This window comes from Anabrus simplex, chromosome 6, assembly GCF_040414725.1.
Source record: "Anabrus simplex isolate iqAnaSimp1 chromosome 6, ASM4041472v1, whole genome shotgun sequence".
NCBI classification, from domain to species: domain Eukaryota; kingdom Metazoa; phylum Arthropoda; class Insecta; order Orthoptera; family Tettigoniidae; genus Anabrus; species Anabrus simplex.
The window spans coordinates 91,673,996-91,701,191 of record NC_090270.1 but is presented as its reverse complement, the minus strand read 5'-3'; the positions used below and the strand labels follow the sequence as shown (position 1 = coordinate 91,701,191).

Here is a 27,196-nt window from a genome sequence, read left to right as displayed (position 1 = left end):
ACGCTGGCCTTCTAACCCCAACTTGGCAGATTCGATCCTGGCTCAGTCCGGTGGTATTTGAAGGTGCTCAAATACGACGGCCTCGTGTCGGTAGATTTACTGGCACGTAAAAAGAACTCCTGCGGGACTAAATTCCGGCACCTCGGCGTCTCCGAAGACCTTAAAAAGTAGTTAGTGGGACGTAAAACGAATAACATTATTATTATTATTATTATTGAATGCACTTTTTATGCATTTTTAAATCTATCTTTGTCTTCACGCTAACGCCAATTATTGGCTTTTGTTAGGCCTGCCGTATTTTTTTGCAACTGCACAATTATTCTTAATTTCCACGTGTTTAATAACAATTAACTTAAAATTGGCATTATAACATCGATGAGAAACCATCGAAAATTTGCCAGCAATACTTGTTCCACGTATATTTGCAATACGACAATTCACCACGAAAAGATTCGTGCTGTCTAATTTTACTAAGCGTCATGTACAGTAGACACGTTATAACTCTGCCACCGAGTAGCCGTGGCCTTTCTAAGAGTTTGAAGGCTCGCATATTTTGATGCCATTCTGCGGATTTGAGAAACGTTTTTGTAGATTCTAATAGAATGTCATTTTCTCTTCACAATTTACCAAGATCCAGTGACATTACACAGAGGCACTGTACAACCAGCTGCCGCGGCTAGCGATGTATAATAAAGAGGCAGACGTTGAATGTCAACGGTGGTGGTGGTGGTGAAAAGAAGCAGCGTGGTTAATGTGGTACCTGCCAGTGGTATTCATTACTGTTAGGTAGCGAATGCAACATGAACCTTGATTTTTATATGAGATTCTGGAAAAAAAAAAAAGTCGTCTTGGATTCGGAGAAATACGGTAATTGGTTCCTGATTTTATTTTCAATCTCTTCTTGCATCTGTGTTCGTAGTAATACTCTGTTAAATATTACACTCAATTTAGGTTTTAATATTTTTGTTCATCTCCCGAGTAACATTTCTCAGTTGGTATGTATTCTATTCTTTATATATATGAGTTACAGGAGCTGTGAGTATTGTAATTACAGCCATGGGACATCGAGGTTTACATGGAATCTGAACCACAGGGCTGTGATTTTTCATTTCAAATATCCCAAGTGTAGGGAAGAGAATGAAATATACAAATAAAATCTTTTATCTTACCTGGGCACAGGCAACATAGAAATTAGCAAGAAGTTCAGGAGCTTTTCCTTTGGTGTAAAAGGAGACAATATTCTTCAGAACCTCTGGATTACTCTTCCAATCTAACGATTGAAGATAGTTTGCTGCCATAATATATATTTCCTTCTGTCGAGAGATATTGGTGAAGAAAATTATTTTCTCCGTATCACCAGATTTCAAAAGAGCCTTTATTGCTTTGATCTGGAAAAAGAAATGACCACACTGTAGTAACATAATGAAAAAAAAAAAAAAAAAAAAAATCAATAATGTTAAATAAAAATGTGCCTGCTGTGAAGCACAGCAGGGGAAGAGAAAGGCATGGCAAAATGTTGAGGCACATACATGATACAAACATACACAGAACAGTAATTTACATCATCTAAAGATAATATTTTTATGATTTCCTTTAGCACACAGAGAAGAAGCAATTATAATTGAATACATGCTTGCAAAAATGGTCTAACCCTCAAAATTAAAAAAAGTGAGTCAGGTGCTGCTATCTATTGAGCAAGATGAATAGTAACTATGTATTCCTACATGCGCTAATACCAGCAGGGATCATTTTGAGGAAATACAGTGAGTGAAAATTTGAGTGTTTAACCTGATAGCCTTTGTGAGAATGCAAAAATGGGCTAACCCCTATAGAGCAATGGATGGAACTTGTTAGGAAGACTAGGCGTAAGAAGCCGTTTGCAGCGGTAAAGACGACACGTGACATGTTTATCACTGCTTCGCCTTTACTGGATAACAAAAAGAACAGTCTCTTATTCGAAGCAAAAGGTATTATTAAGCAAGATAAAATGTAAAATAAGTAAAGAGGAACATTTAAGTTACTTCTCAAGTATGATTCTGCAGATCTCAGAAAGAAAGTACCTGGTAGACCATAATTCGGTATTGAACACCTGCCATGCAAGTACGACAGACCCAGGCCTGTACTCTCAGCCAAAATCAAGGATATTTTAGACATATTAGATTACATACCCCCTGTGTATCATGCATACTACTGAAATCTTGCTTCCAATGCATGTAGTTCCGTGCAAGAAGAAAAAGAGGATCCACTTTTTTATATTCCTGATTATGATTAGGTCAAGGTACAGGATTACGTACCTGTAGGCCAACCTCATTATTGCATTTGTTGATAATGTATTATTTGTTTGTAACAACACTTTCCTTATCTATATTATATAATGTATTGCCAGAATTATTTGTATTTCCTTTCCATTTATCACAAAGTCAGGTAGGTATGTTATAAAACTAACACATGTGCATTGAGTATACAACTTCCTTTAAGTTCATTTAGTTACTCCATTGCTAGTCTGCAATAAAGTAACTTAAAATTGCTATGAAAAGATTTTCCTGAATGTATACTTTGATTTCATGTGCAATACACCAGGTAAAATTAATACAGTATATATTTTTTTGTTCCATTTAAAAAACTTAAATTTTCTCCTTTCAATCAAAGTGAGGGTTAGACCGTTTTTGCAAGCATGTCTTCAATTTTCCACCCGCAAGACTAGCACTCCAGAAAGTGTCTATAATAATAGTATAAGAGAGTACTGAAAGATGAATCCTTACAAGAGAGGATAGAAAAATGACAATTAATATGATATGGGCATGACAAATGAATGGAGGACTCAAGGACACCCAGAAGAATATATAAGACAGAAGCGGATTGCAAAAGAACCAGGGGAAGTCCGAGAGATAGATGGCAGAAGGAAATAAAGGAGTGAGGTGAGACTGGAACAGAGTGTCAAATGATATGAGAGGCTTGCATTCAAAATAGACCTGCTGAGTGGCTGGAAACTGTGACGAGGATGATGATGATGACCATCACACACCATAAGCACCAAAACCAACCATTGTTTATGTTGTATGTCCGGCGCTCCCTTCTCGCCCCGCCAGCCAGCTGCACGCGCGCCTGTGTATCATTCTGCTAGCTTCGACGCGCAGCCCTCAGTGCGCGTGCCTGACCATCGAGTGTACTATAAATAGGAGCTCCCTGCCTACTCACTTGCCCACTTGCCCCGGTGTCCAGCTCCAGAATACACCCTACGTCGAGCACGGAGGCTACTCCTCTTGAAAATGTGCTTCGACCAGGTGGACTGAATTTCTGGCAGTACGAGGTCTCACCTCTGGTCACCGCTCCCTTACCTGTTTCCTCTGCCTATGTCCCGTAATTCTTTTACAAGCCATTTTCATTCCCTAACTTATGCAAGCTCCCTTAGTTTCGCTAGGTGGAATTTCTTCAATCAATTGAACTTGCTTTTTAGGAATTCAGGCACTTCAACAAACAAGGACTCTCATGAACATTTATGTTAGTGTGCCAGATAGTTCTCGACTATCAAAGTGTCAATTCACAAAGACTATCTTTTCAAGATAGAGGTGTATATAAAGACTGCAAACCTGTACATATTGTATAAAGACAGACTTTTCTCAAGATTCAATATTCCTTTTTGCTTCAAAATAAATTTCAGTTATTTGTGTAAATATTATAAAGTGAAGCAAAATAAAGTTGTGTTTGTAAACTTCAACCTTGGTTACAACAGTTTAAGTCATGATCTGTCTAGGATTTAATGTTTTTGTTTTACAGAGCCTAATCAAATTATTATTACTTTCTGAGAACAGCACTGTCGTATGGCGATAATGAGACAGGAAAGGACTAGGAGTGGGAAAGAAGTGGCCGTGGCCTTAATTAAGGTACAGCCCCAGCATTTGCCTGGTGTGAAAGTGGGAAACCATGGAAAACCCTCTTTAGGGTGCCAACAGTGGGGTTTAAATCCACTATCTCCTGAATACTGGATACTGGCCGCACTTAAGCAACTGCAGCTATCAAGCTTGGTGAGAATGCTATGAAGATGGATTTTATAATGAGAAGTAAATAAATTACTGAAACGACCTTGCACCTCAAAGAATAAAAGACTTTGAAAAATGAAGGATCATGAGTAGATTGAGAAACCCCTCATGTCCAAATGCAGTTTTCAAGAAGAACAGAAATCTATAAACTGGTCTTCACACAGAGCTGCAGGTGGAAACCTACTTTAATCTTTGCAAGCTGGTTTTAAGCAAGGTGAAGAAGATATCAGCAAATATTAAATCTTATAAAATTGGCCATCTTTTTCTAATGAATCATAGGCTCTTCTGTGCAAGAAACTGGTATTTACTGGTTAAAAGAAAATTAACACATTCATAATGTTCCATGACTTCATTCTTGAAACCCTGCAGGTGAAGCAGGTTTAATGTAAGTTATAGTACATAAAAGGGTCATAACATTTCCATTAACAAAAGGTTTAATATGTTTCAAAAAGAGTAAACAGATTCAAATACCTTAGCTACTGTACTGGCAACTGACTAAATAGAGATACAGAAATCAGGACCAGGACTGAGTTAGTGAGAAACAGGTTTATACATGAAGCAATTAACCCTCAATTCAATTTAAATCTATTAATATTTGTTAAGTGCTATATTTGCTCTATCCACCTATATGGAGTAGTCATGAACTCTGTGCTATGGAGCATGAACTCGAAGCTTTGATGTATGCTCAAAATATCTGTGACAGCAAAAAAAATGGCCAACCAAGAAGTCCTACAGAAAGTGGAATCAAAGAGAGAGATCACAAAGCATAAAAATAAGAAAAGAGCCTATCTTGGCCATATCCTTAAGCATGAAAGATATGAACTGCCTCAGCTTGAACTGGAAAAGAAGATTGAGGGAAGAGGAGGAAAAAGTAGGAGAAGAACTTTCTGGCCTTCTATACTACAGTGTTCAGGTCTGCTTCTACAAAAGCTTATCAGAACAGTTCAGGACGGAAATGCATGTGTCATAATGATCATTAAAATTGTTTAAGGAGATGGCACTGGAAGAAGGAGAAGAATAAGACACCATATAAAACTGAGCTGCACATATCATATATTGATGATATCTATCTGAATTGGTGTACTAATTATAAGTATGATAGCAGTATACACTGCAAGGACAATGCTGATGAAATACTTAAGAAAGGAAGCAATACAAAATCATCACATAATAGTAAACTTTTATAAACAATTAAAAAACATTAAATAAGAAAATTCTTTTCAGATGAATAAAAGATTCTGTACCTTATTTCCAGCCTGGGTGAACTTCTTAGTAGCAAGGTGGTAGTTGCCTTGAGCCAGTAAAGTTTCAGCTACTTTCTCAAGAACTTGTACTCTGGTCTCTTCATCACCCTCTCCCTTTGGCATGGTCAGTTTCTCAGCTAAGTCCTCTGTCACAGGGATTCTGTGTTCAAGGCAGAGGTTCAGTGCTTCCACATACTGTAAAAAAGAAGTAGTTTGGTAGCTGCATTAACATTTTTAAAAATTCTATTAATATTTTTGTTTAAAATCTTCAGCCAACAATAAAGGTGCTCATAAAGTCATCTTAATGATGACTAACTACCTTAGGATAATCAGCATGGTGAGGGTATTCCATTTTGTGTGTAAGATGTATGATACAGGAGAAGTGCCATCTGATTTTAAAAGTAACTAGTGGTCTGTGGCAGCAATAGCTGCGAACGAAGACTAAAAATGAAACTGATAATAAAGGAAGTGTGAGAAAAGCAACGGAAAATAAACTGAACTCCAGAAGACCATTTATTTGCCTTTAAAATTACACTTCCTATGTGACTATACATGTGGAATTTTTGAACCTTGGCCCTATCATAATCTTATGCATGCTTGCAACAGTCATGTTTTAATCACTTCACTCATGTAGGCTAGTGTTCACTGTAGATGATAGCATTTGACTGTCCTATTCACTGACTGATTTTTGGTATTTCATTGTAAACTACTTTTTATTTTATTTTGTGAAATACCCTACAGTTTTGGGGAAATGACCCTGATATGGTGTAGTAATTGTACCGGTCTACTGTAGCTGTAATTACAAAGGAATTATCATTGCAGTAATTGTAAAAATATTTATTTGAACTTGAAAAACCTGTGGGGAATTTTGTATGTTCGTGTGGTTTTTTTTTTTATGTCCCCTGTATGTAAAGATATGCCTTTGCTGGCGGGACCTAGTGTTTACACTGCACTAAGTCTTCTGTTATGGGCTAGAGCAATTTTGTTACTTTCATTGATCTGTCTCTGTCTTAACCTTGGCTTTGACAAAATGAAAGTGACTGAGGTATGAGCGATGATAGTAATGCCATTCCTTACGCAGCCAGTCCCTGCTATGAATGGTGTGAAAATGTTGCTCACAGGGTCGGTTGGTGCATCCATTTCAGTGGGCTTGGCAGACTGATATGTAATAGCAACTTCTGGCTCGGTGAGGAAAGCAACGGGAAACTACCTCACTCCTCATTTCCCTAGTACGCCTCTTCAGTGATGCCTAGGCCATCTATGACAGCTCATGGCGGAACTGTTGAGGACCCAACCAGCCTTCGGGCTGATGACTAAACATACATACATGTAAAGATATCTAGAATTATTTGGTTATGACACTACTTCAAAATTATTTAATTATTGTGAAAATTTTATCAGGTCTTAGGAACGTTAAAGGTTACAGCAGTTTGGGAAATTTCTCGAAGCTATACGCTTTATTTTGTCATCAGATTTTTTCTGGGCCATAATAAAACTAACTGCGATAGGTGAATGCGAGAACTGCAGGGTGCTCATTGGTTGTTTCACGATTTCACCATTTTCCGGTAGCGGCACACTTGGCGAGAGCCGAGCGCATCCAAGCCGTCTTACTTGTTTGACCAGCGACGGGAGAGGTTGCCTTCTTCAGGTGACGGGTCTATTGCCCCCCCCCCTATAAGTTTAGCACTTGGCTTTTTCACTTTTCTGGTAGTAATCTTCAAATGTGATGTTCAAGTTTTATTTCTTTTTATCGCCAGAGCTTAGCCGCTTTTCTCTCAGTCGCCAAAATTAACTTAAAATGACTTAGCACTTGCGGTGAGTCACATCATGTTTGTTAAGAGGCAGTTCCCTTTTCCTTTTGTTTTCTTAAATTCTGTTAAAATGTAAAATGTTCAATTCCCTTTTTGGTTGTAAATGTAAATCGTAAATTTTCCCCCTCAGGGCTGTCTTGCATAGATCCGCTACATCTTAGGATATTCCCATTTAGGACGGGCACCTTTTTCAGAAGTGTTTTTTCAAAGCCGCCTCCTAAAAGGGCTCTGTACTATGTGCATTTTCTTTCTTGCAATGTAAGCAACTTAATATTTGTGCTGTGAAATTTACACATTTCATGTGATGTTCCTTTTTGAAATAATGTAAATTAGCCTCACCGAAATTGGTGTGCTCAGTGTAATCTTTGTTATTAGTATTCTGCAAGTTTTGTTAGCAATGTTATTTAATCAGTGTTATTACCTTTGCAAAATATGTTATTTCTACAATCAGTGTAACCTATTATCATTATTATTTTCGCGATTTCCTAGTGTAATATTATTTTGGTCAGTCTTGCAAATGATGTTATTTCCATCCAACTTATTAATCTAGTAAACTGTATTTGAAATTGAATACCACTGATAGCTGCCTCTGTGGATCAGTGGTAGAATATCAGCCTCCGGATCCCAAAACAGTGGGTTCAAACCTGGCAGAGGTAGTCGGATTTTTGAAGGGCGGAAAAAAGTCCAATCGACACTCCATGTCGTACGATGTCGGCATGTAAAAGATCTCTGGTGACACATTTAGTGTTTACCCGACAAAATTCATTAAATCTCAGCCATAGACGCCCAAGAGAGTTTCGGTTTACTCGGTCTGCCATCTAGTGGGCCTAGAGTAAAACGGAACGTCGAAATTGATGAGAAGACAGCCAGATGGCGTCAACTTGAAATGTCTGCACATGGTAGCTGAGACCATATGATTCTTCTTCTTCTTATTATTATTACCATTGATTTCGCTTCATCTGCACGGCCAATACCTTTCCACCGCCTGGATATGGTCCTACCGCTTTCCACTTCCTTTCCTTAGTCGTCATGTAGCTCAACCTGATCATTACTGTTTGTTTTCTTGTGCTAAATGTGCATATGGTTTTCGTTTATGTTTGATCGTGTCTAAACATTTTTAGTCTGGCTTAATTATTATTATTATTATTATTATCATTATTTTTTTCATTTGTGTTAATGTGCAACGAAAGGAGGTTACACAATGGTACTATCTTTGTTCTATTTGTGTCGTGTGTAACGAGGGAAGTTACAATCATTATTGTATTGGCAAGCTCAATGAACTTGACATACATTTGAATGATGGGGTCAAACACCTGGTGTGAAACCTTGAGAGCGAGCAAGTCGTCCGCGCATACTGATAAGAAGAGAAGGGGCTGTTTCTCTCTTTCTCTCTCATCAAACAGTATGGGTCTCGACTGAAAGTCAGCTGATCTGAAGACGGGGTAACATCGCAGAGAGATATGTTTTTAAATCGAAAGATTCAAGAATATTCCAAGGCAAAATAAATTTAACCAATAAGCATTTACATAGGGAATATTAACCAACTAGAAGTGGTAATTTATGGAAACACCTACCAGCTAAAGTTTTTATAAGCAGTGAGAGGAGCTGTACATGCTCTCTGAACTACATAATTCTTAGATGGAAATTAACATTCTTATCGAGCTGTGGGAAAATGTTTACGAGACATTTTTTTCATGATGCTGGAACTGTTCATGTTAGAACCCTCTTGCAGTAAATTTCTAGTAATATTTAAATGGAAGTCTGTATAATTGTATCAAGAACAGTTTTATACAAGCAACGACTACAATTCAGTGGAATGTCGAATGAAGAAAGCTGTACAGAAATTCTGTACAATCAAATTTGTATTTGTATAAAATCACAGAAAGTGAAGATTTCAGAGTTTGTTTATTTCTTGATCAAAAACTTACCAAGAGAAGAAAGAATCTTATTGATTTTGTGTTTGCTGTAATAAAAGTCCACTAGTGTTGTATTTTTTTCATTTAAGTCATGAGCCTACCTTGCCTCACATCCCCATTGTTGTATAAATTTTATTAAATGTTCTAAAATAGCCAAATTGGCCTCACGAATGTACCACACCTAGGTTACCTCGTGTTCGCCTGAGTGTACCCGGAAAGGGGACATTATAACTTTAATTTTGACATCCCTCACAGTTTTAACTTTACTAAATACTACATATAACTGACCGAAGTTGAAAATGCACAGAGATAAGTAAATACTTATTTGCCAAAACTTTGACCCCATGCTTTGTTAATGGTCATTGCAAAAGCAAGACGTAACGGGAACTGTCTCCTTTTAAATTAGAAAGGCAGGTTACTGTCAGCAGACACCAACTCAATCCTAGTTAAATAAATTACCTGATTCTTGGAAGCACCTGTAATGACTTCTAATTTTATAATTTTGTCATGCACTTCTCTAACTATCATACACACTCTGTTTATTAAACCAAAGGCCATGTACATATTTCTTATAAACATTACAGTTGCACTACCTTTCAATTTTAATACATGTGGAGGCATTCCAGATGAGGTAATGGAGTGTAGGTATTCTATGGGTATGCTGCTTACGAAATCTGTTTCAGCATCATCTAACAACAGAGCATCAACACTGTTGTATTCCTTTAAACTTCCTGGGATTAGGTGAAAAACATCTTCATTTATGCTGTTACAGTAATCGTTGAAGCGACTTACAATTGCTCTGTTACAGTAAGCTGAAGAATTGAAGTCTACACAATTGTCGAAAACGTGACTTCCCAATGAATTGTTACTTATGAAGTCACTGGAAATCCTTATTATATCATTTCCTGTTTCACTATTATTTTCATTATTTCCTACTTGTAGTAGTCATCGTGCAAATTCCTTTTCGAAAGTCTCCATGCATATTTGTTTTCAAGTGCAATACTTTAATTTTTGGCCCTATTTGAGCATTCCGGATACATGCCTCAATTATCTGAGCTCTTTACTTTTGGGTACCACAGGAAGAAATTGGCAAAATTATCCCCCAAATATGACAATCTTACCACCCACTTATCTTCACACCTCATAATGTCCTATAATAAGCGATCAATGCAATTTACTGCTAATCCACGAATCATCAAAGCTTCATCAATAATAATAAATAATAATAATATGACATAGTATGAGTGTAATGTGAGGTGATGTTATATAACAGGTGAGTAGGTGGCATAGTAAGAGTGCTTTTGGTAAAATGAGCAAACAGTTGGTAGTATGTATCAACATCATTTGCAAGCAAATGTTTACTATGTACAACTCCACTACCTCCATAAAAATCTAATTCCATTTGTAAAAGATAAAATTATTATGAAGGACATGACTGTGAACAAGGAGTTTAAGTATCTGAAGCTGAAGTTAGAACTTTTGTACTAAGAGATAACTATAAATATCATACCTGCTTGCCAACAGCCAACAAGTCCACAGCTTTCTGGAACTGCTTATTTTCAACAAAAAATCGAGCACATTTCTCGATCAGGGCTGGATCTGAATTTGAATTCAAGTCAACAGCAATATGTTGCAATGCACTGAACTGTTGTGTCCTGTAACAAAAAGTAAGTTCAAAACATAAGGACTAATTTTCGCAAAGTACGAAACCACTCTGATCTACACACACTTACAAACAATGTGGACATATGCTCAAATGGGTCACTATAGCCATTCGTTCAAAAGGCGATAGCAGTAAGTTGTAGGAATATGACATTCAAACACAGTTCTTCCTCAAAAAGCCAAACGACACTCTTCAATGTGTCAAATCTAACTCTCGCTGTAGATCTGCAAATATTTTGGGTTCAAACTTGGTAGAGATAATTAGATCATCATCATCTTCTTCTTCTTACTGAGTTGGTTCACTGGTTTGGATGATGTAATTGTGAGCTTGCATTCGAGGAATGTGGGTTCAAACCTTACCAGTGCCAGCCCAGAAGATAAGTTTTCCATTTTCAAACCAGGCAAATGATGGGACTGTGCTTTAATTAAGGCCATGGCTGTTTCCTTCCTAATTCTAGCCCTTTCCCATCCTTGGGTTGCCAAAAATGTTTGATGTGTTGGTGCGATATTAAACCAATAGAAAGAAAAAAACCAACATCTTCTCCTATGGATTATGTCAAGCCTCCCTGCGGGTGATCACTTTAGCAAATGCTGAAGATTCTCTTGCCAGATGAATGAGGTGCCGAGTGTTGGAAATTCCTCTAATTCTTTGATTTTATCTAGCAATAACATTCACCTTCTCCTCCTCCTCCTTTTGACATCTCTACAACTTTGTATTTTGCCTTGTAAAATCTGCTGTAAGGTTTGGTAATGGTCATTCGTCATGATGTGGGCAAGGTAAGAGATTTTGCAGCATTTTATGCATTGGATAAGTTTCCAACAGATATTTTCTCTTCTCAATACTTCTTGATTTGACAGTTCTGAATGTTTTAGTGAGGTACTCTTGAGGGTCCATATTTCTATGCCACATCAATTAATCACTACTGATCTGCATTTAGGACTGTTATCCAGGTGGCAGATTTCCTATCAGCTATTTACCTACTACCTTTTAAAATGATTTCAAAGAAGTTGGAAATCTATCGAACATCTCCATTTGTAAATTATTCTAATCTATAACTCCTCTTCTTATAAGTGAGTATTTGCCGATTTGTCCTCTCGAATTCCAAATCTTCAGATTATGATTGTTATTACTTACTCCATTCAAGCTTATTTATCTACAAACATCTTTCCTGTCACCACTTTCTACTGACAGCTCAGAATATACTACTTAGTCAAGCAGTTCGTCTCCTTACTGCCAAGTCTTCCCAGACCAAATTTTGTAACATATTTTGTAATACTACTCTTTTGTCAGAAATCACCCAAAACAAAATAATAACGCTGCTTTCCTTTGGATATTTCCAGTTCTCGAATCAAGCAATCCTAGTTCCATAAACTGGAACAATACTCTAATCTGGGTCAAACTAGTGACATACATACCCTGTCCTTTATATCCTTAACCCAATGGCTACCAAGATCTGATGTGAACCGATGCTCTGTGAAGTGTAATACTGCCATGATCCGATGAAATCCAATCCTGTACAGGTTGGTTTTCAAACGCAGTTTCTTCAGGTTTAATGCAGCAGTTGCCTCATGTATGCATGCTGGCTGATCCTTGGTATCCCCAGCTACAAGTCCACTCTGACAAGGAGACTATAACATTCTTATTTTAATTTCTTTGTTAGGTTGGCACACACTGGCCATGTCATGTGTGGCAAGTATTTGTTTACAGTTTATGAATTTCATATTTGTGTGTTTGTTTGTCATGAGGTGTTGTTTTTATCATGCTTTTGTTTATTATACTGTGAATCTGTGTGGGGTAAGAAAACAAAATATTATTTGGAACATTTGTATGATCAAGACATTCACGCTATGTTGTTAGGAAATGACACTGTGAGTAATATTTCTTCTAATGAAGATGAAAACAGTAAGATAGACGGTGAAAGTTCAAGTGACACGGATATTAGGCCTAATAGCGTTATCCCTCCTCAACCTACTATATACATGCCAACTTTCCAAATGAAATATCAGTAAAATCCCTGTATGTCAAAATACACGGGAATCCAATGCACCAAAATGCAGTACAACACGACAAAATTCATGTATTTTCTTCACTTACAGATTACGAGTTCAACAGCATTAATAAAAAACACTACATGCAACCAATGACATTATAAGGGACAAAATATTTCACCTCAGTTAAACTAACACAAATACCTTTAAAATGCATCAATGAAATCTACTTACACAATGTACTTTGTTTATGCACAAAACTAATTAAAACTTTAAAGTAAAGAGTATGTTGCTGCACATAATTATATGCACACAAGTTATTTACATTATTTACACCATCACACTCTCATCTTCATTCTGATTTAACAGCTAAAGTAATGGCTTGTTTTGCTTTCTTCAGAAAGTCAACTGAATATGTGTTTACATAACATGCTTCAGAACCTCTTGTCATCAAAATGGAAATGGCTTCCAGAGTCCCACTGGACATCAATGACCTGAACTGTATCCTGTTCTTCTTAATCAGGCTAAAAATTTGCTCACACTCTGCATTACTGTGTGATATTGTAAGAACAGACAGCATGAATCTAGAGATCCTGTCATATTTACAATGTTGATCAGTTCCACAACTGTTCAACTGTTCAGTTCAACAACTGTGCCCATTTTGAATCATTTGTATATTGGTTACTTACAATATCAGATAAGTCATCTATCTGAAGAGCCGCAAAGTGGCTTTGGAGTTCATTCACAGTGTCATCTCTTATTTCATTTTCTGTTTTACACAAAGTAACAGGAAACTTCCCCAAAAATGAACTGTACATGTTTTAGCACATCATTCTTAAAAGGGAACTTGTTAACCATGTAGTCACAGGCTGCACAGAAATAGTTTCTGACCGATGAGAAAAACAGAGATTTGTCTTCATCTTCTAGCACCTTAACCAAGTTTGAGGTTTGAATGTCAATTACCAATTCTTCATCATCCTTCTGATTCTGGATTGGGTGATACTGGACGTCAGGCAATGCAGTCCACTGGTAGAACCTTGATAATTCGAAATCGGTTAATTCATAATCTCGCCTAATTTGAAACAGCTCTCGTTCCTGGAAACATGAGGTACAGTTTTGCATGTTATTTAAATCATTTAATTCAAAATACGGATGGTTCGTAATTCGAAGAACAATGTCAGTCCTGTTACCAAAATTCAGACTTTTAATTCAAAACTGCCTTTACATTTTGAAAAAAAAAAAAAAAAAAAAAAAAGTATTTTACAGAGTAATTTAAATTCTCTGCGTGATGACAGAACGCGTCTTCTGGAACGTGAAGGGGTAACTTTGCACACTTTCACCTACTTTGGTGTGTCTACAGTGTGCTTCATATTTGCTATGTTTGAGCAGAATCGTAATTATTTTGTATTCGGCATTTTTAGGAACGCAACAATATCACGTTTGCAGGCAGTGTGCGGAGAGGTAGAATCCGCGAACACTGGCGATGCCAACAGTTGGCAAAAAAGCGTGTCTTATAGCCTAAAATCAATTTGTATGCACCAAAAATACTGTCAATGCCGATGAAACTGCATTGTTTGTTTTATTTTTTTAAATGCTGAGGCCAAACGGACTTACAGTTTTACAGGAGAGAATTGCCAGCCGGGAAATGTACTGTGTTGCTATGCAGTGTACACTGCACATGGAAGCGAGAGACTTCCTTCCCCTGTCATAGGAAAGTTCGAAAAGCCATGATGTTTTAAGGGCGTCAGGCACTTTCCATGTCAGTACAAGGTATTTAAAAATGCAGACCATACAGTAATCCAAAAGATAAAGCATTTGCACAAGGGAGCCAGCATCATTTTTCCTCGTCTTTGAATAGAGTTTTTCTTCCTTTCGTTGCGTGAGGTTATGTTTGTCATTGTTTTATACAAGTGCATTATTTGAATACCGTAAATGCACCTTGTTGGATACATTTTGGAAATAGTTTTTTCCATGGCATTTGAGAGCCTTAAACTGTGAATCAAGGTTAATTGCATGCAGTAACAGGTCTTAGAATATATTGTGATGCCACAAGGGTTGGCATTTCCTAAGTACATGTTGGCAGTTAATTTGAAATAACGTAATTCGAAGTCCGATTTTTGCGTCCCAACGACTTTGAATTAACGAGGTTATACTGTAACTACACTTGCCTTGACAAACTTGATGTGCATCTGTTTCAATAGATCCATCATTCATTCAAATAGTACATGGATGTGTGGGAAAGCACTCTGAAGGACTTTATCGATCTTATCAAATGATGGGATAGTCACGTGCAAAAAAAGTACAAAATGCCTTGTTTAGGCCAGAGGAAAGAAACAAAAACAGCTTTTCTTCACAAGATGTAGTGGGATTTATCTTTCCTAACAGCTGAGTCATGATTGGAAAAACACGAGGAGGAAGGAGGATCAAAAACTCTCGTCATTTGTTTGTCATCAGATCTACTGTGTCCTCTGGGAATAGTAAAAAATATATATATATATATATATATATATTGGCAGAAATATTTGGAGTACATACTACCACCTCATCCTTAAAAAATGAAAGAAGTGGATCCCGCTGATCTAATAATCAGTCTAAACACCTGGCTAGGGATAACCATCTTGTGCACATATGCTTCAACAACTTCTTTGTTTCTTTTCCATGCATACTTTTGACACTTCAAAAGAGATTTTTTTTTCTTTTGGCACTCTTCTGGAGGTACTAGAAAATATCAACAAGAATCTCATCAATTCTAACTGGTAAAGTTGCAGCAGGTTTTTCAGGAGCTAAGTTAATTAGATGGCAGCTACAACCAATGCCAAATATATCCTGACGAGCTTCCTTCAAAACTGCTAGAACTTCATTTTTCTGTCCAATGATAACAGGAGCATTGTCAGAATAAAATGCCAAACAGTTCTTCATTGGCACTTTAGTTAATTCCAACTATGACAATAGCAGCTTTGTTGATCTTAACCATACTTTTCTTGATTTCAGTATACATGGGAACCTCAAAGAATAGGTTTCCCTAAACACCTGATGATAATGTTTTTTCAAAGATTTACTCATGATTACCGATAAACAATTATCATAAGCCAAAATAAGCAACAAACACAATTCACATTACTCCACAAATACATAACCTCAGCTTTGCAATACGTAGCAATTAATATGAAGCAAATTAAGCGACAAAAATAATTCACATGTTTCTTCGTAAGTACAACATGACTTGTGAATTCGTGGTGAAGAACAAAATAACTATTTTTAATTCAGAGTGGTAAATGTTATTACTGAACACATCAATCCAAAGAACAAGCGAACGTTTATCCAAGAGCCAGTCTCTTTCAATGCAAACAAACTGATATCGATCGATGAGGACACAGGACAGATCTTGTATTCCTGGTCGAAGAGTGTAACAATCGGATGAATATAAATCAGAGCGATGGATCGAATATTCGCTGTTCACACAGCATGTATCGGCGGGTCGCGGAAGCTTGTTCTGGCACAAATTTTAAAAAGAAGAGCTTGGAACATGAAATCTCAAAATACACATAGTTTAACTGTAAAACTGTCTTTTTGCAGTTGATCACAATCCTGTAACTTATTTATTACTCTACAGTACAACTGGATAAGATCCAAAAGAAAGCAGCACAATTTGTTCTGGGCAATTTAAAAATAGAAATTTAAAATTTGCAACATTAAAAGAAAACATAGTTTAGTGATTCTAACAGTGACATTAAAATTTATGTGAAGTATTTACTGTATCAATTCATATTTGGAAAATTAATTACAGAAAATGAAATTTAATAATTCACTAATTTGTTTTGATACATCAGTGACAACAAAGCAAATTACAGGACATATACATGGATGAATTAAAAAAAATCATCTATATAGCTTAAAAACTGTGTTGCGTACAAAATATTCAGTAAAACCTTACATTTTGCCTTAATTTAGCAGTTTTAGCTGAATTATAGCAATTTAATTTGGCAGGGAAAGGGTTAATACATACAACCTCTAAATACCTTCATAAGGGAGATGTTCAATAAATTTCCAATTTCTTTGTAATCATTTAAGAAAAGGCTAGAAGAACAACAGATAGGGAATCTGCCACCTGGGCGACTGACCTAAATGCAGATCAGTAGTGAGATTGATTGATTGACTGATTGATTGATTGATTAATTGATTGGATTTGAATAACCATATGAATGTGATTACCCCAATGAAGATCTTTTCTTATGTAAACACCTAGGTACTTACAGTGATCCACATGAGGTACCTTACAACCTGACTTTTCACCCATTTTACCATCATACCATTGTCTGCTGTCCATCTCACAACTTCGTTGAGGTCTTTTTGCAGTTGATCACAATCCTGTAACTTATTTATTACTCTAAAGTAAGCTGGATAAGATCCAAAGGAAAGCAGCACAATTTGTCAGGGCAATTGCCGACAAAACTCGTAATTACCTAAAGGCTAAATCCAAAGCCTTATGTAGCATGCCAGCACGATGATAGAGAATTACTGCCTTGTCTGGTGATGACCGGTCTCCATATTCAAAGTACTGGGCAGCTTCGACTTGCTCTCGTGGTCCAGCAAGCAGAGCCAGTGTCCACAGCTGTTCTTCAAGTCCATGTTCCTTAAAACAAAACAGTCCAGTAAGTAATAATAATGAATGCAGAATTAATAATTACAGTGAAAGGCAGAAAGAAACAAATTCGTGTCAGATACACACAAGGAAGAGAGAATGGTCCTACGAGGGTAATTCCATAAATAATGCACATGTTTTATTTTACTAAAATGTTTGTTTTGGCAGCTTTTATTATTTACTAGTACATAAGATATAGGCATGTATCTACGCTGTCATGGCGAATATATGACAACAACTTCACTTATAGATGTAACTTAAATTGTGTGCTTGATAGACTGGAAAGCTTTAAGTTACATTTAACTAAGTCGACACTGGAAAAACTGTGCAATATGGTATTTGTGGTTTGAGAGGAACAGTTAACAAGTAAAGAAAGGGTTACAGTGAAGCTGGGTACTAATATGACGGGAACCGAAAAACTCAAACTTCTAGTGATCAGAAAATTGGCAAAGCCTCGCTGCTTCTCGGGTATCAATTCGCGGTCAAGTGCGAAAGCAAGCCCAGAAGTCACGGATGACAAGCTCCATTTACGAAACTCAGCTGCGTGGCATTGACGAGAAGTTTCAACGTGAAGGGAGGAAAGGTTAACCGCAACAAACAGATGAGACTAACGGATTTTTTTCCAAAGGTGTTAGCAGAGCTATGTTTCTTGTTTCACTACTGTATGAACTGTATCCTGTCTTCTACAACTATAATAAGTGTAATAATTAAAGTGACGCTGTAAAATAGAGTTTCTTTGAATATTTTAAAGTACTGTTAAAAATAATATATTCAGTAAAAGCCCATAGATACATATGATTCAATTATGTGCTATAGATGCTCAAAAACGGTATTCTCTATATCTCAAAATTTCAATAACGCAAAGACCGTGGGATGTGGCAGCAGCGACAAGGCTTAGCCTTTGGGTGGATGGACGGACGGTGATTTGAGATATCGATGTTCCACTGTATTTATATCACACCAATACACACAACAAAACGCATAATAGTTTCCTTTATTAGACTGTAAAATGAACGGGAAATTTAATTTTATAGGTATCTCTGAACACTTGGAAATAACGTTTGTTATATTTTTTATAACGTAAAGAGACAATACCAAAAACTGCCTCCGATACAACTCATTAAAATTATGAAGTAAGAATGAACAAAAATGCACTGAAATAAATGAAACTACCACATACAAAACAGATCGGTAAGTCTCATACATTATTAACATACGACTTTGACATGGGGAAAAGCGCAGAACTGCTAGAAAAACATGTGGCCTACAACTTCAACGAAATTATGCTCAGAGACAATGTTAATAGTGCGCAAACCATACAATAAGAAACTCATTCTTTCGTCCCGATTAACTGAGTTGCTAGCACGCGCTAGCCTCTCTTGCTTGTAGGATGATTGCCATCCCGAATCCCCAGCTGTAAAGCACACATGCTGCTGTAGTGAGCAGGAAACACGATACACGCCGGCGACGGACGATACACTCTTGAAATAAAGAATCAAATAAATACGCTTGAAAATGAGGTTGGATAAATTACACAAGCACATAGAATTTTTCCTTTATCCTGGGGGAAGAGTAATGACTGTACTGGAGGTTATATTGGTCAAAAATAGGAAGAATTAAAAATAAATCGGAAAATCGGAAGACGAGTTAAAAAACAGAAAGTTTCCGGGTATATCGAAAGGATTGGCAGGTATGCAATATTGTTATGAATGACAGACGGAATTAGGAATTTTATATAATATATAGATTATTTATTGCATCACCCTTTGTGCCACATATTCGGCTCGCCTAATGCAGGTCTTTCTATTTGATCCTCATTGGTGACCTGCGCATCTGGATGTGATAATGATAGTGAGGTAGGGAGAGGGTGAAACTCAGTGTTGGCACATAGCCTAATCCTGTTGAATACCACCAAGGGGTCTGCTCAAGGCTTAATGTCCCTATCTGACTGACAAATCACCATCAACAGTGTCATACGACCTCATTCCAGATGAACACTGTGGAGAGGTTTGGAACTGAATCCAGGCTTTTGGCATGTAATAGTGATTAGAAAATGTATTACTGCCACCTCTTCTAACCTGCCAGCCAACATTCTGATAGTGACATTTTATCCACCAACAGGACTCGAACTGGCTAACCACAGTTTCAAACCAAATAGATGTGACGCCTTAACGATCACAGGCACCAGGTGGGCTATTTTTGGCAGTATCCCTTTACAACTCTTCAATATAGTCTCCCTGCTTCTTAACAACCAAATCCCAACATTTGAGAAGACTTGCTATTCTATCTAAAGCTTCACTAAAGTTCATGTGCCAAATGACTCAGGTGAAAGCAGCAGAAAGATCTTCTAGAGAAGAAAAACAATATCCATGCAAAGGTTTTATCAACTTCAGGAGTAAGTAGAAATGATGGGTGGGTGAGGTAACAATTTCCTATCTGTATTCATGCAGCTTAGTGGTCACAACGTTCTTGATGTGCGTGTTGTCATGGAGGATGAGGGGCTCAGCCTCGAGCAACTGAGGTTGGTTTGGCTGTGACACCTGTTCCACATGGAACTCTTGATGATCATCTGAAAAGATCATAAGCTGCTCGGCGAAAGTTTTTTGGTCATGAGGAAGAAGCACCTCAACCTCCTTCGACTGTGCTCTCAACTCTGGCTCAAGGCCTCTCTAATCCATGTTTCACCAATAGCAACAATTTGACACAAGAATGCTTGAAATTCCATGTCAAATCTTATTTGAGCAACTTTGTAATGTCCATGCATTTCTGCTTCTGTTCAACTGTCAAGCAAGAGGGATTCATTGCATATAAAATTTTCTCTTCCTGAAATCACTTGTCAAAATATGGAATACTGACACTGGTGAAATTCCTGTGGCTTCTGAAAGTTCCTCACATACGATGATTACATTTCAAGATCAAGATCAAGATTCACATTTCGTTCACCTGTTGTTGTTTTTGGACTTCCAGGTCTTGAGATATTATCTAGGCTGGTATGGCCAACACAAAACTCAGTAGCCCAACAAGAAACTGTAACACAGTCCACAGTGAACTCACAACAAACTTCATTCCATGCATGGTGGATATCTTGGGTTTTTCACGAAAAGTTCCAAACTTAATGGACAATCTTAGATCATCAATAGTCACAGTACCCGAAACGCATGCAGGCTCCATTTCTAGCTCTTGTTATCTACATGTAAGTATGCTACAGATAAAATGAACACATGTACATCATGCCCAAGCCTTCAACTGTGTCTGGCGTGACTTTCACTAGTATTGCCTCATCCAATCTGCAGTAGGGTTGGGCAGACCGGAACATTCACTTGTTCCGCAACATTAGGAGCTTGAGGCAGAGTGTTTCGGTACAGAGTGCCGGGACAAGGGACACAGGCCTGTAACTGCGTCCTAGAGAGAACTTCGAGAGGCAACATGACATGCTCCGCTTCAGCTGGAATGTGCCTCAACCGAACGTGCTGTGTCAAGGCCGCACTAGATAGATTAGTTAGCCCTGGCTGTGGCTGACTGTCGATACCAGCTGTGTGCCGCCCTGTGCTGGAGTGTCAACATTTTTTCATCCAGTTATATCTTTAATTCCAAAGCGATGACCTATATTTTTCTTGCGCTTAAAAGTTTCCTTAAAGTCCAAATTAATTTTTAACATCAATCCCCTAGAAAGTGTTGAGGAATGAAATTGAAATAATAAATAAGGTAGTTCAACCTATTCACTACAAATAAATATGAAATGTAGTATTACATTCCTATTTAATTAAAAGCGGAAGCGGTACCGGTTTCGACCCTAATCTGGGACATCATCAGCCGAATAAAATGCAAAAAACAATGCATAGGTAAATAAGAAATTAAAGAGTGAGTCTTTCACAAAAGCAGTTGAAGAGGCAAAATATGTTAATGGGGATTGGCACTGTGCAATTTTAAATCGTAAAATCTAGAAGTAGAAAGTCCGTCACTTATAAGAAGTAAGGCGCGATCTTCTGAATAGTAGCACAACACACGCAAATTTCAACACTGTCTCATAATGTTTACAAGAAGAGGTGAAAAGTAAAATAAGCCAGCGAATGAGGCGCGATGTCACAATATAATTAATGAATATGAAGTCTCAAATTTGTTTAGAAGTAGGTCGCCTTGATTGAAGCGAATTGCTAGCTCCTGAAGATCAGCGCAACACACTCAATGTCCGGCACTGTGCTTTCAAATGCCGACTGAACTTGGTGAATATCTTGACGAACCAGTCTGTAATTGCTTCGGTTGCGAAAATGTGTGTATATATATAAATTATACAATTAATATAATTTAAGTACATAAACAGGATCTTGTAGATTCTTTAGAACAGTTGACGTAAAAAACAATTGTGAAGAGAAAAATGGTAAAAAGAGCAATACCGGAAACAAATGAAAAGCGTATATGCACAGCGAGCTACTTCTTGAAGGTCGTAATTGAGGTAGTCCAAGGCAGCGCAAGGTATGAGTTTAAATTTGAATGTAAAAACCCAAAATGCAGGTGGCACTATAGTATATACAGTTCAATTCGAAAAAAGTAGGTTTTTTTTAGGTGAAAAAAAGAAAACATAGAATAAGTTAATAAAGGAAGAGGATTAGTAGATAAGAGAAGATAAAAGGGTTGGAAGTTGAAAGAAGATGGGAAAGGATACGATACGGAATTAAAGGAGGAGTATTTTAGGGTGGGTTAGGTTGGAGGTAGAAAACGTGGGTAGGAACTTTGTAAGGCATGGAAAATTGAATCTGGGTTTTGAAACTTAGAATTTTTAAGAAGAAGAATTAGGAAGTCAAATAGGATAATGGGTTTTTCAGAAATATCATTTAAATTGAAATTAGGGTTGAAGTATTGGTCAAGGTGAATAAAACAATTTTCAGTAGTGTTTAGGAAGGGGGCCTTTGTTAATGATTTTAAGTATTTTTATGTCTTTTTTCAATATTGGTGAAATTAGGCTTGGAGTCTTGTATGTGTTGTCCTATAGCAGAGAATCTGTTGTATTTAATGGCGTTGATATGTTCAGATTATCTGATGTTAAAGCTGCGGCCAGTCCGTCCGATATATGAGGAGCTGCAGTTGTTACATTTGAATCTGTATACTCCAGAATTAGAAAAAGCATTAGATTTGTTTACTGATTTAGAGTTGAGGGAAATTTTCGAGATATTAAAGAAAGTAAATGGAAGTTGAGAGGGAAGGAATTCGAAGTGCAGAGAGCATAACAGCATGAAAGTACATCAATGTTTTCATCCAGTTATATTTTTAATTCCAAAGCGATGACCTATATTTTTCTTGGGCTTAAAAGTTTCTTTAAAGCCCAAATTAATTTTTAACGTCAATCTCCGAGAAAGTGTTGAGGGAAATTTTCGAGATATTAAAGAAAGTACATGGAAGTTGAGAGGGAAGGAATTCGAAGTGCAGAGAGCATAACAGCACGAAAGTACAACAATGTATTCAACCAGTTATATTTTTAATTCCAAAGCGATGACCTATATTGTTCTTGGGCTTAAAAGTTTCCTTAAAGCCCAAATTAATTTTTAACGTCAATCTCCGAGAAAGTGTTGAGGGAAATTTTCGAGATATTAAAGAAAGTACATGGAAGTTGAGAGGGAAGGAATTCGAAGTGCAGAGCAGAGAGCATAACAGCACAAAAGTACAACAATGTTTTCATCCAGTTATATTTCTAATTCCAAAGCGATGACCTATATTTTTCTTGGGCTTATAAGTTTCCTTAAAGTCCAAATTAATTTTTAACGTCAATCCCCGAGAAAGTGTTGAGGGAAATTTTTGAGATATTAAAGAAAGTAAATGGAAGTTGAGAGCGAAGGAATTCGAAGTACAGAGCAGAGAGCATAACAGCACGAAAGTACAACAATGTTTTCATCCAGTTATATTTCTAATTCCAAAGCAATGACCTATTATTTCTTGGGCTTAAAAGTTTGCTTAAAATCCAAATTAATTTTTAACGTCAATCCCCGAGAAAGTGTTGAGGGAAATTTTTGAAATATTAAAGAAAATGGAGTCGCATCGGAGTCCTGTTCAGGACTTTTACTAGCAGAAAACCGGACAGAGTGAAATGCAATTTATGTTCTATTTTGTCTGCAAAGGGACCTTTAACCGGCACAATGACAAGACATTTCAAACTTAAACATCCCACAGTTTTTATTTTCGTGTTCCGCTTGTATATTGTGTACGTGAATAGAGCACTGACGAATGTTTCTTCGACTGTGCGAGTATACTTTTAATTGGTGAAAATAACATTGTGACATTTGTAAACACCTGTACTGCCAGTGCAACCATAACAGGTGTATTTCAGAATGAATGAAAACATTCTTATCCTAAAACGAAAATTTAGACATGATTTTTTGGGTGAGTATTCCATTCAGAGTTCCGACTGCTTTCTCACGTATAAAGGTAATTTAAAAGTCACCACCTTATCAATACACAGATTTATTTACTTCAAAATTGGTAAATTAGGTCAAGACCGGTTTCGATCCCAAAGGGATCATCTTCAGTTGACATACATATATCCCTTAGGGATCGAAACCGGTCTTGACCTAATTTACCAATTTTGAGGAAAATAAATCTGTGTATTGATAAGGTGGTGACTTTTAAATTATCTTTATACTGTGATACCAATCAATACGGAAATGAAGCTAATAGATTATAATGCTTTCTCATGTGCCGTGAAGTTTTATCCTGGCACGATTACTCACAATACAGGCCAATCCATTCAACTGGTGAAAATATTCTTGAATTAGTTACTTTTAAACACCTGCACCACCGGGCGAGTTGGCCGTGCGCGTAGAGGTGCGCGGCTGTGAGCTTGCATCCGGGAGATAGTAGGTTCGAATCCCACTATCGGCAGCTCTGAAAATGGTTTTCCGTGGTTTCCCATTTTCACACCAGGCAAATGCTGGGGCTGTACCTTAATTAAGGCCACGGCCGCTTCCTTCCAACTCCTAGGCCTTTCCTATCCCATCGTCGCCATAAGACCTATCTGTGTCGGCGCGACGTAAAGCCCGTAGCAAAAAAAACCACCTGCACTGTCATTGTAACCGTGTTATGTGTATTTTATACTGACCGGAAAAATCTTGACCTAAAAGCAGCCTTTAAACGTGATTATTGGGCGCGAATTTCAGTGTTCCGACTGTTCATTCACGTTCCCTGCAGCTTTATGCTGGACCATGGCAACTACACACAGGCACACACCACACAGCACGTTCCATACAGGCACATTCCCACTGGCGCGGAGCATGTAATGTTGCCTCTCAAAGTTCTCTCTACACTGCGCAGTTACAGTTCCGGTCCCGTGTGCCCACTGCACAGTTCAGCTAGTAGGCGAAGGGCAGTGCATAGTGGCGCTTCTGATGGGACAGCGAGTCAGTGTCTCCGGCTTGCTTGAGAATGTTTCGGAACAATTGACACTCGGTGTTCTGGAACAGCGGAACATAACTGTGTACCGGCACAGTGTGCCGAAACAGGGACATAGTGCCCAACCCTAATCTGCAGTACTACCAACTGAGCATTATTTATGGAATTATCTCTGTATACCTATTTGTCTATATTTAAAAAAAAGAAGAGATATGTGAACTATACAAGATTTGATGATTTCAGATGTCAAAAGACATTATTTTATCAAACTACTAAAGCTGATTAAACAAATAACATGCATAATGCTTAGAATTCAAGGATTACAGGGTTTTGAATGTTATATTTAGCCTTTTGTACCATTCCAGCTTTTCTGAATTTCACCCAGTGGCACTGTACGGGATGGAGTGCTGACCAGCCACTAACAAAGCTGTTGATCGCCTAAAATAAAAGTCGAGGGGAAAACAAGTGGAGTCTGCACTAAGGCTGGATAAATGTGAAGAAGATATATAAGATGATGATCTATACAAGATGAGACATCCATGGTTTCTCTTAATATTTTAAGAATGCTATTCAATTATGTAATAACAGTTTCACATACATCCAAGTTCTATCCATAATAATAGTAAAAATACTCATCTAGTCTTATAATCCCTTTAGCTTCAGTCAATGAAAGTAAGCAACTCTTTTGGCACTAATCAATTATATCTGGAATGTGAAACTAGACAGTTACCTTACAGATGCGCACAGCATTTCCATAGGCCTGGGCTCTAGTGAAGAAATGTACAGCTTCACTGATCTTCCCCAGAGCCTCATACTGTCTCGCCAGGTGATAACAAGCTGCTCGGTCACCAGTAGAGCTGGCCACTTCCGAGGCTCGCTCCAGATTTTCTTGAAAGCACAGTACACGGACCAATGAATAATAGTCATGAGCCTCTTCATAGTACTGAAGAGCAAGATCCATCTGGCCTGTACTCTCCATGTATTGAGCCCACCATTTTACCAACTGCCTGAAAAAGGAGAAATCATAACAAGTTATAAAACATGTACAAAAGTGGGTTGCAATATCCTCTTTTAGATGTTCATGATGTGAAGAAATCAAATTGAAGACTTTAATGGTAAACTGCAGCAGTTTTTTTTTTTTTTTCTTCTATAACAATACCTTGCATTACTATCTAGACAGACTTGGGGTCTGATAAGTTCTATAAAATATTTAATGAAGTATGAAGAACTGTTAGGAAAGGAAACCAGGTTTTATGGAGGTAGCAGTCTCAGAGAAAATATTTCCATAAGTTCTTGAGAGTTCTGTTGAAGTAATGAAATTCATGTACTACTACTCTTTTGAATCTGGTAAACAGATATCACAGTCATGAGTAAAAGCACTGTCTATGAAGCTATGACAGTATCAATAGCCTCACGTTGTATATGTAGCACTGGACTAATTGCCTTGTCATTCTCATAAATGCAATTCAAATGATTTTGGTAAATACGGGCTTGATAATATTTATGTACTGCCACTTAAAACCAAAAACATCACCATTGCTTGTGTGAATAGGACAGCTGTGAATTCCTCAGAGACTTTTCTGAAACAGCACTTCCCCAGTCATAGCTTAGATTTGTCTTCAATTTTGACCTGTAAATTGTAACGCTATTTTTAGCAGACCATAGTAATGTGGCTTACCCATGTCCATGACAACTGTTTCACAACTTCAAGGTAAGTACATACAAACTTATTACATAAGGATCATACAAAAAATTATTAGTAACTTAAACAATTTTACTTTTTTATGTAAAACTTGGAAATTAACACCAGATGCAGACTAAGAAGAATTGCGATTTCTACAGAACAGATCTCTTTCCTGAACTGTTCAATGCCTGGAAGGAACTATTACATAATTATCTTGTTCACAGACTTTAAGAGACCACATCATATAATGACTGAATTGGCTGATAATGATGATGATATGATCTAAGTGTTTACTGGTGAGGATCAGCATTTCCAGCTTCATAGAGACAGACATTATATTTACTATATTTTTGTCCCAATAATGAAACAGTGTCTTGCAGTTCCAGAAAACATTGGTATTAATATATATCACAGTAATGGCTGAAGATATGAAAGAGATTCTCAAAAGAGATGGAATTTTACTGTTTAACACTGTTCTTTACCTTCTCCTACTCATATGATAAATGTTACAATGTTTTTGTTTCTGACATACTTTTCACCATTCTCTGTTTAAATGCTTTACACCATGACTAATGGAATTACACATTTTTTGCATGGAAGTTTCTCTGTTAATAAAACACATACTGAACTTGCCATCTGCTATAATTTCACAAGGTTTTTTTTTGCTATTTATTTTATGTTGCACAGACAGAGACGGGTCTTATGGCAATGATGGGAGACAGGAAAGGGCTAGGATTGGGAAGGAACCGACCATAACCTTAATTAAGGTATATTTGCCAGGTGTGAAAGTGGGGAACCATGGAAAACCATCTTCAGGGCTGCCAACAGTAA

General features: G+C 37.3%; 1 protein-coding gene across 1 annotated transcript in view; it reads right to left on the bottom strand.

Moving 5' to 3' along the window:
• The window catches only part of rempA (intraflagellar transport protein rempA), a 185,998-nt gene that overhangs the window by 17,446 nt on the left and 141,356 nt on the right, over positions 1–27,196 (bottom strand). The window contains exons 19-23 of the mRNA XM_068228322.1: positions 25,412–25,688; positions 17,126–17,295; positions 10,522–10,666; positions 5,285–5,479; positions 1,170–1,388 (exon numbers count right to left, since the gene is read on the bottom strand). Coding sequence (XP_068084423.1) covers positions 1,170–1,388; positions 5,285–5,479; positions 10,522–10,666; positions 17,126–17,295; positions 25,412–25,688 — 1,006 coding nt within the window. The remainder of the gene's footprint in view (positions 1–1,169; positions 1,389–5,284; positions 5,480–10,521; positions 10,667–17,125; positions 17,296–25,411; positions 25,689–27,196) is intronic.